The sequence below is a fragment of the Balaenoptera acutorostrata genome, chromosome 20, assembly GCF_949987535.1.
Source record: "Balaenoptera acutorostrata chromosome 20, mBalAcu1.1, whole genome shotgun sequence".
NCBI lineage: Eukaryota > Metazoa > Chordata > Mammalia > Artiodactyla > Balaenopteridae > Balaenoptera > Balaenoptera acutorostrata.
Window position 1 is genome coordinate 11,156,382 of NC_080083.1, and position 19,523 is coordinate 11,175,904.

The 19,523-nt window shown below is 51.8% G+C and overlaps 1 protein-coding gene across 3 annotated transcripts in view; it reads left to right on the forward strand.

Annotated features, from left to right (window-relative positions):
* WSCD1 (WSC domain containing 1) overlaps nucleotides 1-18,054 on the forward strand; it is a 51,040-nt gene extending 32,986 nt beyond the window's left edge. For all 3 annotated transcript variants that reach the window (XM_057536393.1, XM_057536392.1, XM_057536394.1), the window contains exons 6-9: nucleotides 3,174-3,333; nucleotides 4,040-4,204; nucleotides 6,795-6,995; nucleotides 8,407-18,054. In XM_057536393.1, the coding sequence (XP_057392376.1) occupies nucleotides 3,174-3,333; nucleotides 4,040-4,204; nucleotides 6,795-6,995; nucleotides 8,407-8,759 (879 nt within the window). In that variant the 3' untranslated portion in view covers nucleotides 8,760-18,054. The remainder of the gene's footprint in view (nucleotides 1-3,173; nucleotides 3,334-4,039; nucleotides 4,205-6,794; nucleotides 6,996-8,406) is intronic.
* Nucleotides 18,055-19,523: the final 1,469 nt, after the last annotated feature.

A 19,523-nucleotide genomic window follows, 5' to 3' on the forward strand; every position in this document is an offset into this window, starting at 1 on the left:
GGGGTTTGTCCAGCCTTTTGTCCCCTCACTCCAAGCCCAGCGGCCCCAGCTGCCGGTGCTGGACGTCACCGCAGCTCTGACAGTGATGGCAGCTGTGGCTGAGTGGGTCCTGCTTCCAGGGTTAGGGCCCCATTGTGGCCACTGAGCCCTCAGAGCAATTCTTTTCTTTTTTTAAATATTTTTTTAAAATTTATTTTTTGGCTGCATTGGGTCTTCGTTGCTGTGCACAGGCTTTCTCTAGTTGCGGTGAGCAGGGGCTACTCTTCGTTGCAGTGCACGGGCTTCTCAAGGCGGTGGCTTCTCTTGTTGCGGAGCACAGGCTCTAGGCACGTGGACTTCAGTAGTTGTGGCGCATGGGCTTAGTTGCTCCGTGGCATGTGGGATCTTCCCGGACCAGGGCTCAAACCTGTGTCCCCTGCATTGGCAGGTGGATTCTTAACCACTGCACCACCAGGGAAGTCCCAGCGATTCTTTTCTCTATGTGTCTGATCGAGGTTAAGAATCACAAGTGCTGCTTGGGGGAGGGACTTCCAACCTTTGCTTGATCCTGAGCTTTTGGGGCCTTGGAGGGGGAGCCAAAAAGAGGAATTTTAGGAACCAAACTCTCAGGTACTCTGAGTGTCAGGAGGGTGGTCTGGGGCCCGCCTCTAGTACAATTTAAGGTCTTAAGAGTTAAGAGTAAGGGAGCCCTTACTATGTGCTGGGTCCTTTTCATGCGTCATCCTCCCTTCATTCTCCCAGCACTCTATGGTGTGAATGTTATTGCCCCCAGATGACAGATGAGACAGCCAAGACTTGGGGGGCAGGTAGTGATTGGTCCAAGGTCATACAGATATTCAACCGTGGCCCTGGGATTCGAGTCCAGGTCTGTTGGATTGTAAACCTGGTGCTTTTTCTCCTACCGGGTGCTTCCTCCCTGGTGCCTCTGGACATGAGCCCGTGGACACCCAGAATGACTGCCTACCCCTAGCCCCCTGTCCTGGAAGAAATTTGCAACTCAAGCCTCGTCCAGGAAAGGCATGGGGGTAAATGTCCTAGTCTCACTGGCCCTCACTTTGGATCAGAGGGAGAGAAATGAGATCCTCCAACTCTTCCAGGCAGGACAACTCAAGGAATCTGTCCATTTTACAGATGGAGAAACTAAGGTTCCAAAAGGGGAGGTGATTTGCTTACGGTCCCATAAAATATTTAAGGGCATTTCTAATGCCAAAGTGAGCACTGAGGTCTGGAAGCAGATTGTGTGTGTGTGTGTGTGTGTGTGTGTGTGTGTGTGTAAGGGTGTGTAGTGTAAGAATAGTGAAAGCATCCTCTCTCCTGTCCCCACATGGCAGCTCAGCCCTGAGAGAGGAACGCGGGGCTGGCAGAGGCAAAACTGCCCCTGAGCCTTGACGAAGGAGGAGGGAGTTGGGGAGACGCCTTCGTGGGGGCTGTGAGGTCTCTGGGAGAGCATCCCACCTACACTTAGGAGAACAGCCCTCCACTGGGGGTAGCCTCCCCTCCTACCTCCTAAGGGACCACCCGGCCCCAGGCTCTGCATTGCCCTCCCCTGGCTGGGACACCATCCACTGTCTTTTCTGAGTGCCGAGATCCTGGGCTCTGCCAAGCCACGCTCAGAAGACGCTATTGATTTTCCTTTATTTATTTTTTTTATGAGATTTTTGCTGTGGGCAAAAAACAAAAAGGTTTGTTCAGCGTTTCCCTTAGCAGCGAGAAGTTTTCTCTGCCCACTGCTTCCCTCGCCCCCAAGCACACACTCAATTGACTCCTCTCCTCTCTCGGTGCTCCAGAGGGCCTCGCATCTCCTGTTTGCAAGATGCACAGAGAGGCAGAGTGGAAATGGGGCTGAGTGTCCTACCTGGTGCCTGGTACATAGTAGGTGCTCAAGTAAAATGTGTGGGAGAGGTGAGTGGAGGAATTGCCCACCAGGGAAAGGAGGCCGAGGATGGCCCGTTCCTCTGTGAAGAAAGCACCTACTGTGTGCCGGGCCCAGGACTGGGCAATTTGGACATTTCTCATCTAGTTTTCACAACCGATGTGCAAGGTGGGTTTTATTCCCTTTGTTCAATGGTGAAATTCAGAAAGGTTCAAGGTTACCCAGGCTGTGAACCTGAATTCACATTCAGGCCTTCCCAATGCCAGCGCCCCAGCTCTCGCTGCTGTGCGGTGGGTGCAACCTTCTCCCCAGAGGAAACCAAGAAAACATATGTAAAAAACTGCCAGGAGTTGGCTTGGCCTTCTAACCCTGGCAGGGCCCCTCCGATCTAAGGAAGCCCCCATCAGCCTGAGCACCTCGGAGCGGCCAAGGCCTGGCCGTGCCCACCCGTCCTGTCCTGGAGAGATGCTGTGTGAGAATCTGTCACCGGCCCTGCACCCCACCCTGCAGCAGGACTGCAGAAGCAGGGGTTAGGTCTGTCTCTTTCCAGGGAGGGCTGGTGGGAATTCCAGACCTCACTGGGGGCTCACAGTCTGTTGGTTAAAGATGTTGAATGCTGAGCTGCCCTGGGTGGGCCTTTCTGTCCCATTCTAACCCAGACACATGTGGTTTCACCACCTGGAATGCCGTTCCCTCCCCAGCACTCCTGACGACCCCCTAGATGTCTCCAAAATCCAGGTCCAGTCCCCCCAGTGGAGTCACCCCTCTGTAATAGCTCTGGTGCTATTAACAGTGGACTTTTCTGGACTTCCCTGGTGGTCCAGTGGTTAAGACTCCACTGCAGGGGGCACGGGTTCGATCCCTGGTCGGGGAAGTTCTGCATGGCGTGTGGTGCGGCAAAAAAAAAAAATTTATACACACACACACACACACACACACACACATATATAAAGAATGGGTAATAGAAGAAGGTAGTTATAAATACCAACTATGACTATGTGACCAGTTACATAAATAAAGACTGTAATTATCATAAAAAACAAAACCAAACAGACAAACAAAAGACCGTGGGCTCATCACCGGCCAGCAGTGAGCTGCCAGAGGGCAGAGGTCCCGTCTCATTGAGCTTTGTCTCCCCTGGGTTTGGGCCCAGATCCCAGCGCTGGAAGGACGGACAGACACCCCTGTAGATCCCATGCGGCTGGCAGGACATCCCCCGTGCTCACCCTGGTCCCTGAGCGGCGGGGGTGTGGCCCCTGCATTCACCCAGGATGCTTCTCTTCCTCTCCTTCCCTGGCAGGAGTTCCCCTTGGCCATCCTCAGGGGCTGGGAGTGCTACTGTGCTTACCCCACGCCCCAGTTCAACTTGCGGGATGCTGTGGACAGCTCGCTGTGTGGCCAGGAGTCTGAGGCCCGAAGGCTAGCGGAGTACTGCGAGGTCTACCAGACGCCCGTGCAGGGTGAGTTCTGCCCCAGAGATGGACAGGCGTGCGGGGCCCTCCTCCTGTGTCTACCGCTGGTTGTGGCACTTGGTCTGGGGGTTTGGACTGAGTATGCGGTCCTGGGGCGGGGAAGGCGTCTTGGTGGGTGGTCCTATCTTGGGCTAACGGGAACAGGAGGCCTCCACCATCCCTGGAGGCTGGACACAGGATGCGGGGCTCGGTTTGAAGAGCACCTGACCTTCATCTGAGTCTCTCTGGGGATGAAGGTGGTTTGAGAACGAGCAGAGAGGCAGGGTCCAGAGGGATAGCAGTGGCAGGGTGGTGGGGCGGGGTGACGTGGCAGCCCAGTGGCCACGGGGGCCTCCCTGAGCCAGTCCAGGACCTGGGGATCAGTAAGCCACCCAGGCTGTGTGCCAGGCTCCAGCATCTTCCTTGTGTGAGAAGCAGGTCTGCCCCAGCTGACCTTGGGAGTCTGCAGGATGCTGAGTCCCACCAGACTCTTACCCTGGGAGGTCTCGTCATCACTGGGGCTTTCTCTGGCCAGCCGCGGACCCGTGCAGCCAAGGTCCAGGTGGCAAATCCCTTCCCCTTTTTGGGCCTCAGTTTTCCCATTCATCTCCCAGTGGGAGTCCTGGGTTGGCATTTCCTATCTAGGGAAGTCTGAGAGAGAGTCTGGGAGTCGCAGTGGAGGTGGGTAACCCCGAGACGACTTCTGGACTTTCAGATACCCGGTGCACGGACCGGAGGTTCCTGCCCACCAAATCCAAAGTGTTCGTGGCTCTGTCGAGCTTCCCGGGAGCCGGGAACACATGGGCGCGGCACCTCATCGAGCACGCCACCGGCTTCTACACAGGGAGCTACTACTTTGACGGCACTCTCTACAACAAAGGTTAGTGAAGGCTGCAGGGCAGGGAGGAGGGCAGTTCCCAGCGCCCAGACTGCAGCTTCTCCAGCCCAGCTCCTCCCCGGAGCTCTAGTGCTGTGCTTCTCAAACTTGAACGTGCATAAGCGTCACCTTGAGGGCTTATTAATTCAACATAGCTTCCTGGTTTGCACGCCCCCCTCCACCAAGAGAGTGTGATTTAGTCGATCTGAGATGGGACCTAGGAATTGGCATTCCTAACAAGCTCCTAGGTGGTGCTGACACAGCCAGCCCTAGGACCACACTTTGAGAGAAAATTCACAAGATCTGTTCTGGATTCAAAGGGAAAGCCTAGTAGCTTAGATTCCCTCTCTGTAAACATTTCTTGAATTTTCCTTAATTTTTAGAACCCTCAATAATTAGGGGAAACTGACTTCATGTGTTCATTTCCTTTTTCTTTTTTCTTTGTTTTTGAGGCAAGTGTAGCTTATCAAAATACGATTTTTTAAAACGAGGTCCAAAAATCTTCAAGAGTTTAATGATTTCTAATATTTCTCTTGTGGAAATAAGAGGCCTCATTATGTCAAGTAAATGAACTTTAAAATGGCTCAAATCTGTGTACTGTTTAAGACTAAGAACCTCAGATAAGCCAAGTGGGATCTATATTTGGTGAAATATATTTCTCTGTTGTCAAGTGTTACAACAGTTTCTCTGGGATTCTTAGAGTTTGGTTGAGGAAAAGAGGATACTATCAGTAACATCCTAGAGAAAACACAAACTTCCTGAGGTGGCAGCGGGTTCTAGAATCACCCACAGCAATCTTGGTCTGGTTGGGAAAAAGCCAAGGGTGTCCATATAGCCCAGTTTCATCACCCCTGGGAGTCTTGAGTGTTATGGCAGCTACAGGTGAAGTGGCCAGATGAAGCACATGGACCTGCCCACTCTGGCCTAGTCCCCTGGGAACCACCTAATGTGTACAGGCTGCAGCTACCCACCGTGTTCATCTAGAAAGAAGGCCTTTACCTTATTCAAACAGCTGGCTATCTCAGTCTACAAATGGCTAAGTGGCCCAATGGCTCGATAGCTGGGCATAATAAGGATTGGGTTGCCACTGCCTCAGAATGGCTTTAGAGATCCCCGATGCATCTTTGAGCCTTACGAGACTGGTTAGATGTAGCCGCTGGCCTCAGAGCACTGTCAGAGCAGTCATACACACACACACACACACACACACACACACACACACACACACACACACACACGTGAAATTCACAAGGAAGCTCCAATGCCAAAATGCCAAACCGTCATGGTGAGCGTGGTCTGAGTTATAAGGAAAAGTGGTGCCTGTTGAAACAGGCCAAGGCAGTACAAAAGGCACCCTGGGCCTCAGGGTGTCAAAGACCAGATCTCATGTTTACTTGGCTCATGGTCTGACTCATTCTTTCCTGGAACTTCCCAGCTGTTTGACACAATGAATCAAAGCAAAGACTTTTGGTGTTTGGCCCATGGCAGAGATGAATTTGAAACGTGTTGAGTTTCAGCTGGTGACCCCAGACTTACAGACTCAAAGGACACTTGCATTTTTCAGGCATCAAAGACTTGCTGTAGATACAAATACTTCCCAACCATTCATGAAGGGGGGTGTGGGGATGGGACTCATTTATGTTTCCAAGAGCCCGAGGCAAGCTCATGGGCAATTCTGGAGCTTGTCGCCAGAGCTGGATGGCATGGGCTATGTTGAGATGTGGCCAGGAGACCAGGTTCAGGGGACATCTTTCCAGGAAGCCTTCTGTGACATCCCACTACACTCCCAAACTAGTCCCCCTTACTCTTTGTTCCCATAAGCCCCTATGCTCTGTATTACACTTGGGCTATCCCCCCACTAGACTGTAAGCTTAAACACAGGGTCTGAGTCTTACCCCTTTATCCCCAGTGTAAAGTCCAACACAGAACGGGCACACAATGATATTTGTTGGTAAATGTGTGACTCTGTGTAGGGATGGGTAGAGTCTCCACAGGTGCAAGGCTGGAGACCAGTTATAGGACTGTGGCATAAGGTCAGAGGGTGGCGCTACAGCTGCTGACTGCCCTTGAGCTTGATGATGGGGATCCTGCCCCTTCTGTGGGGAGGTGAGTAGAAGACGGAGGCCTCACAGGGACACACAAAGCCACGTGGAGAGAGCCCTGGCTCTGATGCTGTGGTGCTGTGTGATCTTGAGCAAGTCACATAGCCACTCTGAGCCTCAGTCTCTTCATCTGGCTATGCCTGCCGCTGTGGTCAACTCACAGGGTTATCTGCAATGCTCGTGTGACATAGCCATGCAGATGCCCAAATGAATGCGTCTACAGCGTCTAGAGAGAGGGCGTGGTCGGGCTCTGCCTCCTGACTTCTGGGATCTACAGGAGGTGCCGTATCTTCTTTCTCTTGCAGACGCCATCCTTCCCCACTTAGATGCCTCCCGCTCTCACTGTCTCTTGGGCAGGGTCAGGCCCCACCCGCCATCCGTAGGCCATCCCACTGCCCTCTGCTGCGCCCCCAATGTCGGGTGCAGGTTGGCGCTCAGACCTGTCTGCTGCCCTGGCAGCGGGGGCTCCACGATGCCTTTCTCCCGGGCAGGGTTCAAGGGCGAGAAGGACCACTGGAGGAGCCGGCGCACCATCTGCGTGAAGACCCACGAGAGCGGCAGGAGGGAGATTGAGATGTTCGACTCGGCCATCCTGCTGATCCGGAACCCGTACAGGTCCCTGGTGGCCGAGTTCAACAGGAAATGCGCCGGGCACCTGGGCTACGCAGCTGACCGCAACTGGAAGAGCAAAGGTGAGCACAAGGGGCCGGCGGGGTGGGGGAACGGTTGCAACTTTATTCGTGGGGTCAGTCTGCTGATACACGCTTACTGAAGTCCTACTATGTGCCAGGCACTGGGCAAGGCGCCAGGAGCCCAGGCTACAGGGGTCACAGTCTCTGCCCTCAAGGCACGCACAGTCTAGCCTTTGGGCGATGAATTAAAGAGACGCAAGTCAGGAGAGTGAGTGATATAAAATGAAGCCATCAGAAATACAGCTGTGTCCAGCAGAGTGGGTGGCATGATGAGACGCGGGGCCTGAGGCTGGGCAGGCTTGTGCTTCCGTCCCTGTGTGACTACGGATCAGCTGAGGCTGGTGGGTGTCCCCCCGTTTCCCTATCACCCTCCCTCTAGACCAGCCCCCGTCAGCCATCCCTGCCCTCCTGCTGACTCCCCTTGAGGACGCAGGCAGGCTGAGCTCTGACCCCTCCTGGGTCTCTTACCAGCCCAGTGACCTGAGGCAAGCTGCAGACCTTGTCTTCTGAGCCTCGGTTTTCTCACCTTAAAAACAAGGGTGGTCCCATCTCATAGGGTTGTTGTGAAGATTAGAGAAAGCAGATGCTTCCCACAGCATTTGAGGTGTCTTAATAGCCCAGTTATGGAAACTATTTTTGTTGGGGTGATTCTTGACATTTGCACCCTTCTCCCCACTTAAAAAAAAGACCCACCAAATTTCTAAATTTGCTGAAAAAAAACCTCACGGAGCAGATCACCTGCCAGAGATCGCAGCTGCCCCGCCTGTGGCCTCATTGTGCGTCACTGGTTAAACCGGCGATCGCACCCACAAGACACAAGAAGCATCAGTTAGGCACCGCATTCACGTAGCTGTGTAGGAGGCCCGGGGACAGGAAATCCTGCCTGCACAGCGTCGTCTTCTGACTAGGAGGCATGGCAGCTGCCCCCCACACACTGCTCGGCCCCCATTACCCAGACTGGATGTGCAGAGCTGCCAGGGCAACATCAAGGTGAACCGAGGGTCATCTCGACAGAGAGGCCCTGCCTTGGTTGTCTTTAACTCCACTATGTCCCATAGGCCCGAGACCCTGGGCTCTCGCCACGCAGAGACAGTCCCAGAGGTCAAGGTCCACCCGAGAGAGAACCAGTTCTTGGAACGCACGGTCCCCGTTTGTCTTAACTTGGTGTGTTTCCAAGGAAACCGCTGGGGGAAGGTAGACCTGAGGTCACAGCTCCCAGGCGGGCTTGCAGCTCTTCAGAGCCCAGCCTGCTATAACCCTCCCCAACACGAGGTCGCCAAGAGGGTCTTCCTCCGGGGGAGATCGGGTAGGTCGGCCCCGGGCGGTGGACGACGGAGTATCCTGGCCCCCAGGAGGCCAGCAGCCCCACCAGGGCCGAGCCCTGACACGGCGCTCCTTCTCGCCCACCCAGAGTGGCCGGACTTTGTCAACAGCTACGCGTCATGGTGGTCCTCGCACGTGCTGGACTGGCTCAAGTACGGCAAGCGGCTGCTGGTGGTTCACTACGAGGAGCTGCGGCGCAGCCTGGTGCCCACGCTGCGGGAGGTGGTGGCCTTCCTCAACGTGTCCGTGAGCGAGGAGCGCCTGCTCTGCGTGGAGAACAACAAGGAGGGCAGCTTCCGGCGGCGCGGCCGGCGCCCGCACGACCTCGAGCCCTTCACCCCCGCGATGAAGGACCTGATCAACGGCTACATCCGGACGGTGGACCGGGCCCTGCGTGACCACAACTGGGCCGGGCTGCCCCGGGAGTACGTGCCCAGATGATAGGCCCTGGCCCGCTCGGCCCACCCCGCTGGGAGCCGGCCGCCCCCGCGGGGCTACGCACGTGCTCAAACGCTCGGGTGCCCCCCTGGGATGCTCGGGCGCCGATGCCACCTGCAGGGAGGTCCCCCACCCCAGGGCTGCCTGCCTCCCGCACGGGGAGACTGGACGTGAGCCCCGGCCAGGCGGACCCGATGTCACAGGATGGACGCAAAGGGACACGCACTCCTAGCCAGACCCGCTTAGACCTGCCGCTCGCTGCTCACGGTGCCCTAACGCGCCTGCGCCACCACCCGGCTGTGCCAGACACGCCCAGACTTGCAGACGCGAACGTTCACGCAGGCGTGCAGACGCCGGGTTGTGCGTTCCTCGGGGCTGCCTGTCCGTCTCCCCCACGCACTGACACACGCGTGCACCCTGGGCTCTCGGAGGCCCCGGGCTTCCTGTTTCCAGCCCAGTGCAGGCTTGCTGGTCAGGGGCTTTGACTGGGGGATACTGGGCTGGGTGAGCTTAGCGCTCTGAGGAGCCAGGACCCCGGCCTGGAGGCGGGCTCACAGCCTGTGTCCGCCGGGCCAGGCGGCCCTGACCGCGCGCCCGCATCCCACAGCGTGTGTGGTGTGATGGCCAGGCGCCGCCAGCTCTGCAGCCCTGCCTCTCCCTTCGCCGGGGGTGCGCTGGTGGCACCTCGGGTAGAGCGGAGCTGCCCACACAAACGCCGCACCTCAGGACCGGCCACAAGTTCTGTGCACCCCCGACCCCCCGTCCAACATCAGCACTCCTTGAGGTGGGCGCCTCCTTGCCTGGCTTCTTTCTCCGACTGTCCCCGTAAAGCTGGGGGTTCGTGCCATGTCCCAGAAGCAGGGTGTGGGGGCGAGGAGGCAGCAGGGCAGGGAAGGGGCTGGGCCTCCAGGGGAGCCCTAGACCTGAGGGGTCTGTACGCCAGCAATGCCAGCAGGAGGGGGCTTGGGGTGGGCATGGGCAGACCCGGGAGGGATGAGTCTGGGTGCCACTGGAGCTGGTGGTCCCCCCTGTCTTGACGGGCCCCTGCTCTCCACGGGGTCGCCCCTGGGTTCATGAGGAAGGGGGGTGGCATGGCCTGTCAACAAGGCTGCAGCTTCTGTCTGACCCCCACTGGCCCAGCCCTCTCTGTCTCTCTGTTATTCACCCACCACTTCCTGTCACTGGGCCTCTTTGTCACACCCTCTGTCTCTGTTTTCTGTGAGGCTGACATCTTTCCCACTCGTTCATCCAAGAAGGGGAAGGGAACTCCCGGGCGCTGACGCCTGCTGCTGTGTACAAGCCTACGGGCCTCCTGAGAAGGTGCATTCATAAGGTCCCCTCCCCTCACTGTCCAGTGGGGACTGGGGAGGGGTTGTCACAAATGGGAGTGAGAAACCCAGTGACTGAGGAGTGTGTGTGCTGTGCGGGCTCCCAGGGGGTCAGGGAATGCATCACAGCGGCTTTGAACTGGTCTTGAGGAACCTGTAGGAATTCTTCCAGCCACGCAGAGGGGAAGGGTAATTGAGGCGGAGGGAACAGCATGTACAAAGGCTCAGAAAACCCTTGTATGTTTTGCAGAAGAGGTGAGTGGGTGTGGGGCGTGTGTCTCTCTGAGTCTGTGCAGCAGGAGGATGGGAGTGGGTGGGTGAGGACAGAGGAGGGGACACAGAAAGGGACTCTCCTTACAGCCACTTAGCGCTCAGCCTGGGAGGGGCAGAGGTGCTGATGCTAATTACCTTCTTGGGTCGCCCTCTGCTACATGTCTTGGGCTCAGAAATGAGGCTGCGGAGACCAGGGGGCTCAGGTCTGGAGGGTGGGGTTGAGCCCAGGAGCACAGCCCAGGACAGCTGAGACCCAAGGCGGGCTGTGGAGAGCTCGGCGGCACAGTGACCCCTGCGAGGGAGGAACGTGGGCAGGCCTGAACTTGGGCAGCCCCTGAGCCCCTCTGCAGCTTCTCCAGGCCTGCGCTGGGCCTGCTGGTCTGACCTCTGCATCAGGAGGAGAGAAGGGGGTGAGGGGTTTGGGAAAGCCGGGCATGGGTATGGCAGACCCTCTGCTTCCTGGCTGGCAGTGGGAGCTGAGGGCCACTCCCAGTGGGGAAGGCAGGGCCCAGAGGCCTGGCGGAGCTGCCCTTCCTCAGAGGGAAGCCTCCCACGCCTTCGGTTTTGCCAGTGAATGGCCTCGAGTATCTGTTCCTGGTGGCCTCCAAGTTCTTCCTGAGGCTCCCCCAGACCCACGCTGATGCCGACGCTGTTTTAGACCCTCCTAAAGCAACACTCGGCTCAGCTCAAAGCTGGAAACGCCAGGGTCTTTATAAACAATTACTGATACAGCATGGCTCCGTGGCCAGGTCTGTGACGGCCCCTGACGAGGCCGGTTCTCCTGAGTTGTAGGCGTAACTGAAACCCACCAGGAGCTTCCACACTGCCCTGGAAGGGGGCCCAGGGGATACCTGCATCCCAGAGCAAACCTGAAGTCTCATAGGAGACCGTAGCACTGAGTGATGGAGAATAGGGAAGCTGGCCTCCTCCGGAGACCGGCTTCCTGGCTCTGGCCCTCACTGTCCTGGCCGCCCAGATGACCTCCAGGTAGAAGACTCATATGCCAGGGAGTCTGTGAAGGGCAGTGGAGCAGCTGAAGGACCGACCAGGACTGCAGCCAGGGAGGGCCTGGCCCCCTGGGCTTCCCCCATCACCCCGGGGGTCAGGAGAACAGCGGCACCGGCTCGTTCTTCCTGGTAGATGCGTGAGTCCGTTCCCGGCTGCCAGGTACCCGGAAGCCTCCCCTCCTTCCAGGTGGAGGGTCACCTGCTCAAACGGCCTTGTAGTTTCCTTTGCACCTTAGCCAGGCACGCAGATGAGTGGAATGATGGGATCAGAGGGCATCCAGGTCATGTTGAGTCACTCCACCCAGCAAGGCCCCGACCCCTGGCACGTGCTCCCAGACGCTGGGTAAGGAGGTGCTAAGGCCCCGTGTGTGGATGGTTCTCAGTAGCCGTCGCCCAGCTCCTGAGAAGCACAGGAAGGGAATTTGTCCGTCCTTTTGGGAAAGTCCACTTGTCTCTCTCCACGTTAGGTCTCATCTGTAGCTCTCAGCTTCTCCATAAAGAGGATACTGTCCAAACCAGCCACAGAGTAAAAGAGGCTCTGTATTTAGAAGCGTGACAAATGCATCAGGAACCAATCAGACCAGAACAGGGAAACCCTGACTGTCTACAGATTCCAACTTTAATAGTAAGGCTGTGGAGTTAACACAAACCTGTGTTAAAACATATAATTCTCATGGATTTTACCTCCCGTTGTGGATCAATTTGGAAAAACCAAAATATATAATTTTAAAAAACTAAAACTCATTCTGATAATCCCAGTGATGTGTAAATGAGAGAGAAGAATAGACAGGCTTCCAAACCCTGGGAAGAAAGCTGCTTAATTATGTGAGCATACTATAATGAAGTCTCTTACAGCTAAAATTACATTTTGAGTGCATGAATATGCGGTAATGTTTGCATACCAGAATGCATTTTTTTCCCTTAAAAGTAGCAGGAGCTACTTGGTTCTTAGGGGGTCCCAAGAGGGGAGATGGAAGAGCTGGGATTGATCTTTGTGGTTGCAAGAATTCTTGGGGCTGAAGTTTGATTTCTTTTGGCTGGAAATTTGTTGGAGGTGTTTAAGACGTGATGCCTCCGAAGTAGTTCATTAGCGTTTAGGGAGAAAGTGATTGGTCTGAACCCACCTTGATGACCACTCAGTGTTTGCCGAGTTGACCTGAACAAGGTTGTTGGTTGCATTCCCAATGTTCATTCCCCCATTTCCTTTCCCAGCAGACCCTGATGTCTGTTGGCAGGGGCAGGTTATGATCTGCTGGAGCTGTCTCTACCATCACTTCTGGGGTGGGACGCATGACCTAGACTAAGCCCACACCACACCCCATCTCTCTGGCTACAGTGATTTGTTCAGGTATGGTCATATGAGCTAAGACAATGGAACCAGATGGAATTTCAAGACTTTTTCTGGAAATGTTTTTATGCACTCTGTTGGATGTGAACAAGGAAGTAGGTAATCCTGGGTCTTGATGGCAGCCGTCTTGCTATCCTGGGGCAGGAACCACTCCCAGCATGAAACTGATAACTGAAGGGAGAGTCAGGAGGGAAGGAAACCAGGTCCTTGGTGACACTGTTAAGTACAGGATCTAGCTTTGCCTGTGATTGGCCCTGCCCGTGGATGGTTTTGTTACATGAGCCAATATAGTCCCTTTATTGTTTAAGTTGGGTTGAGTCTGGTTTCCGTTACTTACAACCCAGAGCTGTGTACAAAGGGCTTGGGTTGAGAGGCCCTGGGGTTCTGACATTCTCCGTCTCTATGGCTGAAGTAGATAAAGACGGAGGCTTGGACAAGAATGAGCTGTCAGGTTAGGAAGTTGCTTTTTACGGGAATGGGGGTGGGTGTGAAATCCTCAGTAGGAAGCTGTGCTCTGTCAGCCAGGACAAGTAGCATTTTTAAGTCAGTACATTATGAGGTCACCTGCATATCCTGAGAAAATCATTCCTCTTGATTGCCCAGCCCACACTAGAAGTTGTCTCCTTTAACCCTTAACCAATGCTATGTGATTATCTCCACTTGACAGATGAGAGGACTGGGATAGTATCTGTGATGATTATAAAACTGTGGTCCTGTTCTATTTACCATAACTCCTTTCATGGAGAATATGATGTCGTGTTGGAAGGAATGCTTTGACAAGTTACTTGGATTGAGTGTGAGACCCCCTTCGAGGGACATGTTCAGGTAACAGCTGATGGGCAGTAAACTGCCTTCAAAGGAGGGTAGGTATGCTTAGCCCTACCGCTTTGGTTTTGCTGAGTGGGACATGCAAGCTTGGGGCAAAGCAGAATCGCTGCCATTGGCAGAGAGGTGGGATGATGCCACTGAGAGTTCCCCTCCTCTGTCTTAACCTCTTTAACCCTACTGTGTGCTAAAAATTGGAGGGACAAAGGGAGTTATATGTGGCCCTTATCTTCAAACTCTCCTTGGAAAGTCTGACCATAATACAGTGTGCAGGACAGAGGTCCAGAAAATATGTAGAAGGAGTCAAGAGTCCCAGGAAATCGATGTGAGTATATTTGTCCCCGGTGCTCCCTTTTGTAACTGAAGATAGATTTGGGCCCTCCTGAGAACTTCTACTATGCAAAAACATTGCAGAAATCTGGGTCCCTGCCATGGGAAATACGAGCATATCTACCCAAATAACAAACATAATTGCTTATATAAAATGAGGGATCTCGATAACAAAAATGAAAACAATTCCAGTTTTGGGGTTTTTTAAAAAACATATGAAAACAATTCCAGTTGATGCTGGATGCATAAGCATGAGCTGAATGAATGAACTTTCCAAGGTGTCTTCGGTACCCGCAATATTCTTTTCAGGTTGAGACAGATCCATGGCTTGATGATGTAGCCAATGATGATCAATAACAGTAAATAGTGTTCTTACAGGTCAGAAAATGTCACAGATGTCACCCCACATGTGCCTCAGTGAGGTGGACATTATTTCCATTTGCGGGGAAGAAAAATTTAGTTTCTGAGACTGAGTTGCCCGAAGTTCAAATCCTTTATTTTACAGATAAGAAAAGTGAGACTGCGAATGGGAACGGGTTTCCTACGAGGTTAGGCTGTGAGAATGGCTGGGGGAACTAGGGCCGGAATGTGGGCTCCTTCCCCAAAACCACCTGACTGTCCCTGTACTGCATCCCTATAACTCTTCAACAAGTTGCTGAAAATGAGGCAAGTGTGCACATTCAGCTCCTTTGGAAGCGACTCCATTCATTTCACTGCTAATTCTTTGCCAAGATACTTCTTGGTGGGCACCTGAGTTCAATATTAAGGGCCATTTATCAAGCATCCCCAGTACTTGAAAATCCGCTCCGAGGGAGCAGGTCTTTCCAAAGGACTGGGGTTAAAGAGAGGGACCGTAACTGGCACAAGATAGGAGCCCAGAGTTTTCATCCTAAGCTACAAGCATCTGAGGCAACAGACAGGCCCTGCTCCTCCAAGATATTAATAGATAAGCATCTTTGGCGGACCTGAGCCCAGCAGTCTGTGTGTTTAGGTATATGTGTTTGTGCAGCTGTGCGCTCCAGTTGCTGACAGACAGCTGCCCCTTTGAATCACATGCCAGCCATCCTGACCACTACAAGTGACAAGAGCCTGGATACTTGAGAAGCCAATCTTCGTCAGGTCTCCTCCAAAATGGCAAAGAGGAAAAAATAAAATCCTCTTAATATAAAATAATTTTTGTTTATTCCTTCCATTCTTCTTTTTTTTTTTAATTTGATAATCAATTCACCAACATTTTTTCATTCACTTGAAAGGCTATATTTATGTATTTTTTTCACTGGCTTTTAAACCAGTGAAGACAGGAACAGTATCTATCTTTGTGACCTCAGCCCTTAGCCCAGGACCTGATATGCAAGAGGCACAGGAAACATTAGTGCAAGGAAGGAGGATGCATGAAAATCTTAAATCACTTGGCTTGTAAAGTTTCCAGGAAAATAACATCTTCCGGGAAAATCATACCTCGTTCTTCCTATTTGTGAGCTAAGGAGATGTTGCTGAGACACTTGTTGAATTTTTCCATGCCCCGTCTGTTGAGATGCTTGGGGACTGGATTGATCTATAAGCATTCAGTGCTACAGGTAAAAAAAGGTGAAGAAATAGGGCAGCCCCCAAATTCCACTGGAGAGTTGTTTTGAACTGTTACGTAAGTTCCCGGTCAACCATCTACTCCTGACTCATAGAGAAGAACAGGAGACAAATGGGCAGGATTCTTGTCAAAAGCTCTTCCCTGCATGTTCAGGTGAACGGTCTAATGGCGTCATCCCCACCTTTGCTCCCCATGGGAGTCTCCACTGCCGATGGATGCCATTCTTGTTTGCCTTGGGACAGGTAGCTTCTCTACCTCCTCCAGATCTGCAGCTCATTCCTTAATTATTAAACCTCTAGCAAAACTTTTTTCTTCTAAATAAAAACCTCCTTTCTATTGGAGGCTCTGAGGTATAGCACACAGAACACCCCCTTACCCTGCCTTTTTCTCCTGAGAGCAATAGAAGAGGAAAAGTGTGTTTGGATGGGTGGCAAGAGAGGGAAGGATGGAGGGGATATCACTTCTTGATACCAAGGAGAACCGTCCTGGTCCCCACATTCAGCCTGGCAGGGAACCACCAAGTCAGGAAAACTCTGGCCAGACATCCTAATGGGATGGTCCACTCCATGGGCTCAACCATGAAACCAGCTCTCAGCATAATCCATTACTCCCTGTTCCGCCCAGGCTTCCCCTGTTCCATGGCCACATTAACCTCCATCAGATAATTAAGGGCTTGGCTTTCCATGAGAGGCCTTAAATGTCACCTTTCTGCCACCCAATACGTCTTTGAATGACACAGACGCTAATGAGATGTTCAAATATAGAAAACTGAATGACTCCTTGCCTTCATCGTGACATTTATTCAGCCGGAGTGGTCTGACTACACCACTACATTACTTATAATTTCCACCTGACCTTGGGTGGTGGAGTGTAATCTTTAAGGAAACTATCCATTTATTCTCCCTCACCTTATTAGCATTTAATTACTATGACAAATTTTCAGATGTACCAAGCATGTTAGGATTGTAATTCAATTTTCCCTTCAAACGGCCCAGTAGCCAAGGACAGTAGGACCATGTCGGACACCACTGAGTTCTGACTGAGGAAGCATCCTGGACCTAACTTCGTCTCCTGCCCCTCAGAGCACCAAGCAGGGCTTATCCAACCATGGCTGCCCCGTCCAAGGACCCTCTGCCCAAACCTTCTCTCTCTGTCTTTCTCATCACTGGGCTGAGGTTTTTTTTGCTGCTCAGGGTCAGGCCAAGTCATGGGGCCAGGAAGACGATGTTTGATGCAAAGGCTGCCAGCAAACCCTCAGCTCTGACAGCTGCACGTTTCCATAAGTGAAACATTTTATGCAGATTTTTGATTGCAGAAGAACAGCAGATGGAAATAATCCAGAGACACGCTCATGTATTCTCACTCCTTTAAACACCCACATTCTGTTTTTGTGAATTACTCTGCCATTTTCCCACAGAAATGCCCTGTGTGATACCTCTTGCATGTCCTAACCCCATAAATCACTGAGCTAGTCCTCGGCTGTGGAGAATAAGACAACTCTGGGGAGGGGAAAGCTCACCAGACCTGGGATCTGCAGGATTTGGGCTCCAGAACTGTCTGGGCCACTAACCATGCATCCATCTGTGGAAGATTCCGTCCCCTTCTCTATCACTCAAACATGGAGGTGGAGGTGACATCTGGGTTTAACCTCACGACCTTGTCTTCCCAGCCAGAGTTCACTGGGACTCTCTAACCCGAGCTGGGGTGATCCGATTCTCTCTTTTGGTCACTTGGACTTTGGCCTGAGAGACACAAGCCTGTCTGCCAGGTGTGTGAAATGACACCACGGGAGCGTGGGGTCCATGGAGCATGGGCGCCGGCACGCACAAGGTCTCTGCAGAGAGAACAATGGGCGATGTCATTGTCCTGGGAGAAGGAGAACCTAGGAGTAAATACCCCAGAGGGAGACGAGACGGTAGCTGTTAATATTAAGGTTAAATGAAAACCAAAACACAAGACAAAAGTTATGCACCTAATCCAATCACTACCCTCATTTGTCCATATAGTTTTCTCGTCCCTTATCATATGCTAATTTAATGTTTTACCTATGTGAACTAATGTAGACGTTTACTTTCCTTTTTATTTAGCATTATATTACGAACATTTTCCCATTTTGCTATAGTCTTTTTTATATCTTTCCCCCCACCAATTTCCTTTCTTTTCAAACTTTCCTGTCCTGCCCCCAATATAGTCCCAATAGTGACAGTCTGGTGTAATCCATTCACACTCTTCTCTATATTCCTATGAATATGTAAAAGCATGTGTGTGTGTGTCTCTATACCTATATCCATATATCTATATCTGTGAATATAGTGCATCATTTGGTGGAAGATAAAAAGGAAGAACAATCTGCATTGTATAATCACATTTTTGCAAAATCAAAGGATGGCCCCCAAAATTCAATTTCACTCTTTTAGGAAGGTAGCATAATATTCTCTAGTAAGGATCTCCAAAACAGGGTGCATACACCCCATTGGCACAAGGAAAAAGTATTCAAAGTTTTATCTCTATTTTTATCTCATCTTTTTAAAATATCTATTTTGTATTTGTTTATCCTACACTTAAGATATTCATACATGCAAATAAATATCCGTATTTTGGAGGTGCATGCTATCATTAAATGAGCAATCAAAAATACTTAGAGGGGCTTCCCTGGTGGCGCAGTGGTTGGGAATCTGCCTGCCAATGCGGGGGACACGGGTTCGAGCCCTGGTCTGGGAGGATCGCACATGCCGCGGAGCAACTAGGCCCGTGAGCCACAATTACTGAGCCTGCGCGTCTGGAGCCTGTGCTCCGCAACAAGAGAGGCCGCGATAGTGAGAGGCCCGCGCACCGCGATGAAGAGTGGCCCCCGCTTGCCGCAACTAGAGAAAGCCCTCGCGCAGAAACAAAGACCCAACACAGCCATAAATTAATTAATTAATTAATTAATTAAAAAAAAAAAAAGCAACAGTCTAAAAAAAAAAAAAAACTTAGAGACCACCAGTCTACAGAATCAGAGAGCACTTTATTCACACATTGCCCTTTTGATGGATATCCAGGCATTTTCTAGTTAGGGCCACTACAAACTATGCTGAAAAAAGCATCACTCTACATATGCATTTCTATTCGAGTGCTTTTAGATCTATAGGACAGATTCCCAAAAGTGAAATTGCTGGTTCAAAGTTTTTTTTTAATCAATACTGGTGGCCTGCTCTCAAAAAAGTCTGTAACGATTCACATTCCCATCAGCAATGTATAAAATGCTTATTCCCCTGCGTCCTCATGGACTTTGGGGATTATCACTCTTTCTCATGTTTGCCAGACCAGTGGGTGGGTTGAGAAATGGCATCCAATCTTTAAGGGCCCATTATGTATAGGTGAGGGCATTGGACAGGTGACCTCTACGCTCCTTGCAGCTCAAGTGTCCATGCTTCTCTAATTGTCTGTTTTCAGAGCTTACCTGCTCCAGGTGTGTCTCTAGTCACCATTGACTAGCCGTTTGTGAATCCCAGAGACACCTATGGAACAGTTGCTAGAAACCAACAACTCAAGGACTAGAAAGAAAGCTAGCTGAATGCCGTCCAGAGGAGCATCTTGACAATACTGTTCAGCTTGTAAAAACCCACTAGGCTAAATCCCTGCAATTTCATCCAGAACAAATAATAAAAAGCAGTGTGCAATATTTCTAGGATGAGCATATTCATAGTAAATATTTTAAGATCAATGGCTGCACAAAATGCATTTTCCTTGGAGTTTCACTTTTCAAATGGCTTTGTATTAAAAGTGAAATTTCAATAAATATTCATGGGGAAATTCATTGATGTGTTTTACCATTTACAGCTAAAATTTGTAAGGTTCTGGGGGGAAAAAAAGCTGTATGATGTGTATTTTACCCTCTTAGGAGAAAAGTGGTGAAAAAAATGCATGATATGCTTTTGTTTTCTCTGACCATAAACCCTCCAAGGCAGAGAGTTGTGCTTTCCCACTCCTGCTCCTCTCCAGCCAGCCCTGGGGCAGTTTGCAGGCTGGGCAGAGGGTTAACTGCAAGAAGACCTGACAGAAGAAGGGGTGGTGGGAAGTGGGGAAGGC